This window comes from Rhagoletis pomonella, unplaced genomic scaffold (genome assembly GCF_013731165.1).
Source record: "Rhagoletis pomonella isolate Grant_MI unplaced genomic scaffold, Rhpom_1.0 Rhpom_scaffold_00012, whole genome shotgun sequence".
In the NCBI taxonomy this organism is placed as follows: domain Eukaryota; kingdom Metazoa; phylum Arthropoda; class Insecta; order Diptera; family Tephritidae; genus Rhagoletis; species Rhagoletis pomonella.
Genome location: NW_023458566.1, coordinates 19,300,662 through 19,304,482, shown reverse-complemented (window position 1 = coordinate 19,304,482; position 3,821 = coordinate 19,300,662). Strand labels below are relative to the sequence as shown.

The 3,821-nt window shown below is 40.3% G+C and overlaps 2 protein-coding genes across 2 annotated transcripts; both read left to right on the top strand.

Annotated features, from left to right (window-relative positions):
- Positions 1 to 1,261: 1,261 nt before the first annotated feature.
- LOC118747476 (collagen alpha-1(I) chain-like) lies at positions 1,262 to 1,851 on the top strand. The gene is made up of 2 exons (XM_036481526.1): positions 1,262 to 1,359; positions 1,419 to 1,851. The coding sequence occupies exons 1-2, from the start codon at positions 1,332 to 1,334 to the stop codon at positions 1,817 to 1,819; spliced, it is 429 nt and encodes a 142-aa protein (XP_036337419.1). The 5' UTR covers positions 1,262 to 1,331; the 3' UTR covers positions 1,820 to 1,851.
- A 614-nt stretch (positions 1,852 to 2,465) lies between these two features.
- On the top strand, positions 2,466 to 3,409 carry LOC118747621. The gene is made up of 2 exons (XM_036481670.1): positions 2,466 to 2,480; positions 2,527 to 3,409. The coding sequence occupies exons 1-2, from the start codon at positions 2,466 to 2,468 to the stop codon at positions 3,370 to 3,372; spliced, it is 861 nt and encodes a 286-aa protein (XP_036337563.1). The 3' UTR covers positions 3,373 to 3,409.
- The last annotated feature ends 412 nt before the right edge of the window (positions 3,410 to 3,821 follow it).

Here is a 3,821-nt window from a genome sequence, read left to right as displayed (position 1 = left end):
AAAAATCATCTGGCGTTTCAAAACTTAGCAAAACTGTGAGCGTCAGTTATTTCTTACGGAAAACAAGCATACATAGAATGATTTGAGAAGCAGCTGTTGTTGGCTAAGAGTATACCGCGACAAACAGTCTACAACTAGGGCTTATCACAGAAGCCCTGAAGCCTTAATTTAGAGCCTAAAGATTTATTTTTAAACCAACCGCTTTTTATGGAGATTACCCTAATCTCCACTCAGCAAATCCAAACTTATATATATTCCGCTTACATGAAAGTTATAAACGGTTATTTTTTTACAATTTGAGCAGCATTTCACAAGTGATCAACAGGTTGCTTTGTAGGGATATAACCAAACCATGTCCAAACGGGATTTCTTTTTTAATTAAAGGTTCTTGAAAAGCTACTTTGGTATGCAGCTATCAACAAAAACATGTTGCTATCACTGGGAGAGTTCATCAGGTGGTGCATACCAAAATGTGTATATATCGCAGCCCGTATGCCAGAAAAATGAATGTGTAAAAATTAAAGTTTTGGGAAATCAAGTTTTAAAGTTTTTTTTTTTACCGAGACTCAACTCTAAATTTATACAATTTAAATTGTAAAATATGTGCTTTCCATGTACGCATGGTATTCTGGGTTTTGGTATAACATAGAACATCCAAAGGTTAATCAAGTTAACCCAATAACTCAAAACTGATAAATTTGCACATTCATGCTTCTGGCATAAGGGGGACGAGATATACATACGTACATTTGTATATTCTCAGATATAGGGTGATTAGAGATTTTGATAGTTTAAATTAATTTTATATTCTAATTTTATTTTTACATATGTATGTATGTATGCGCATACCTACACTACTTCCAATAAATTTAACTGCTTCATTAGCTAGGTGTGTAAATGCGACTCGTAGATGTTATCTTCATTTACTGCCTACGAACACTTACGTAAATCTCTTTTGTGAAGTGCTTTCAACCAGCTTTGCTATAGGAAATGCTTCGACAAATCATAATCAAAAAAAAGTGCATTTAATTTATTTCTGTCGAAAAATGGGAAATAAACTTGTTTCGCCGCAAAGACTTTTTATAGGCTTATTCATTAGGCAAATAATCGAAATTAGTAGTAAAAAACGAATTAAGTATGTAAGTACTTGAATATGTAGATCGTTTTTTAGTGCATCCAAGGAACCACGTTCAACCTAATTTATCTCGTATCGATACTCAAATCAACGCTGTCATGCAATCTGTTACTCTTTCCTAGGCCAATAATGCACTGCCAACGCAGGCATATAAAAGGAGCTCGGCGTTTGTCCTCCGCACAGTTGAACGCGTAAAATGGATTACGCAGCATACATTCTACTGAGTAGGCATTAATTCGAACTGAACTTGAATGGAAATTTTCAAAAACAGTTTTATTTACAGTTACCCTTGCGCTGTGTCATACCCCTCGGCTACTAGAAGCACACTTCGTCCAACAAGCGTCGATGTATACCCAGCCAGAGCCACCGGGACTACCTGTTCTGCTAGGTGAGGTAGACAATAAGGTACCACGTGACCCCACTGAAGACATTGGGGCGGTAGGGACCATCGGGCCACAAGATTCCACAGGCCGTGATGGGCGTGACGATGCAGCTGGTCACCAAAGTACGCTTGGTTTACGTGGAGGACGTGGCTTACCGGCCCCTAATAGACTACCTGGCGCTCCTCGGCAGAAGGAATTTATGGATAGGCCTGGACCAAAAGAAACTCCTGAAGCTTCCGTACGACACATTCCATATAACATTCAGGCGGAGGAGGGATTCGATAACTACGATTATGAGTGAAACGTATGTAGAAAATATGAAAAAAAACTCTACAAAAGGCATCACATACATACATATGTTTGTATTAGAAAATGTTTTAAAAGAATAAATAATTTAATGGTTATTGAATAATAAACTATTTTCTACGAGTATTAGGTTAACTAGGTCGTTAGATCCCAAAGATAGTATGGCAAAGGGAAAGCCAAGTGAGTGAATGCTGTTATCGCGATCACCTATGCACATACGTATACATATATGCGTGTATGTATGTGTATAAGTGTGTTTGTGTTAAGTCACCAATTTACGAATATTCATCACTGATCTATTTGTGTGCGGTCGGTCAGTGATCTCTCACCAGCAGGCTGTCTGACCCACTAATATGTACTACATACAAACATATGTGTGTACCTACATACATAACTTTGATTATAATGGCTACAACGATCGACTAAATTATGTCGCTTCACTTCAGTCATTTCGTCAACCATTCAAACTTAGAGTTGTAGTTGATTTATTTTTGAAATTCCCAGAAACATTTCTTTCGACGGAGTAGCAGATTTTATCTCTTTAGTCACTTAAAAGGCAAAAATGCATGAAGGCTGGCTGGTGTAACCAAGATCTTTGATATAAAAGCAAGTTCTTGAACTTAGGCAACAACAGAACCAAAATGAATAGCAAAAAAGTAGCACGAAAAATTGGTAAGCCACTTTCTTTTAGTAGTTAAGTAGACAACAACTCACTTCCACTTCTCTCCATTTACAGTTATCCTGCTGCTGCTCACCACCAGCTCCAGCCCGTTAGTGCATTCTCTGCGCGCCACACCTCTTCACTTTGGTGTTGCCCGCAACGCCGATGGCGATGGTAACGCCAAAATAGTCATTTACGCACAGGATGAGCAGACGCCAATGCAAACTCAACAACACCAGGACAACGGCATGCAGTCGACCAATAGCGCCTCTGACAAAAACACTGCACAAGAAGGCGACTTGGAAAAGGACAGCCGCAAATTGCCCGACTACCTCTACTCGAATGCCATGCCCGTCATGGATGATGACCACATTAAGTACATGTTGCCCAGCATTGGCTACCCCATTTACGGCGGACCAACACCCAACACTGCATCTATATTGGAGAATCGTCTAACGAACGATATGCGTCGCAATTATCCCTATTATGAGAATGCTTACCAGCGTTGGTCGCTGGCCGATCGCCTGCAACTCGGTTTCAATTTGAACGGCAACACTGGCCTAAATTTACTAACTTCCTCTGGGAAAGTACCAAATGGTGGTATGAATTCGGAAAATAATGGACTGCAGCCGCCTGCCGCTATTCTGCCCGTTGCGGTTGTGGGACCACCTGGCCCACCGGGTCCACCTGGGCCGCCAGGACCGCGTGGACTTACCGGCGCAACCGGACCTATCGGAAGGCCAGGACTGACGGGACGCACAGGTCCGCCGGGCCCACCAGGCCCCCCGGGACAGCAAATAAACCACGGTCTCAATCAAAATCCCAATATCTGGTATGCGGGCAATGCGAAACCCCTACTCCCATTGTACCAAAATGATCGAGAATAAGGGAATTAAAATAAGTAGACATACCACTTGCACAGTGCGCTGGAAATTGGAAAAGAATAAATTCGTACTCTGAATATATGAAAAGAAGCTGAAAGAAAAATTGGTTTTCCGTCATACAGTCAATCAATAAAGTTTAGGTACAGAGAGTTTTTGCAATACAATAAAAATTTTTGTATAAACCATAAAACACAGTGCTAGCAGCAAATACTTTCAGCTAACTGATGAATGAGGGCAAATTAGATACGACAAAGTAGATCAGAGTTTTTTAAGAAGTTGTAAATTTTAGAGATGTTATCATATGTAGAATTCATTAGTAGTTGAATTGGATCCAAGTTATCAAAATTCATGCGTCTATGGTTTTTAAGCGCAGTGCAATACACTAATAAATGCAATACGCTGATTTCAGATTCACAGAAAGGGCGCCGGCTTTGGCGACCACCATTTAATAG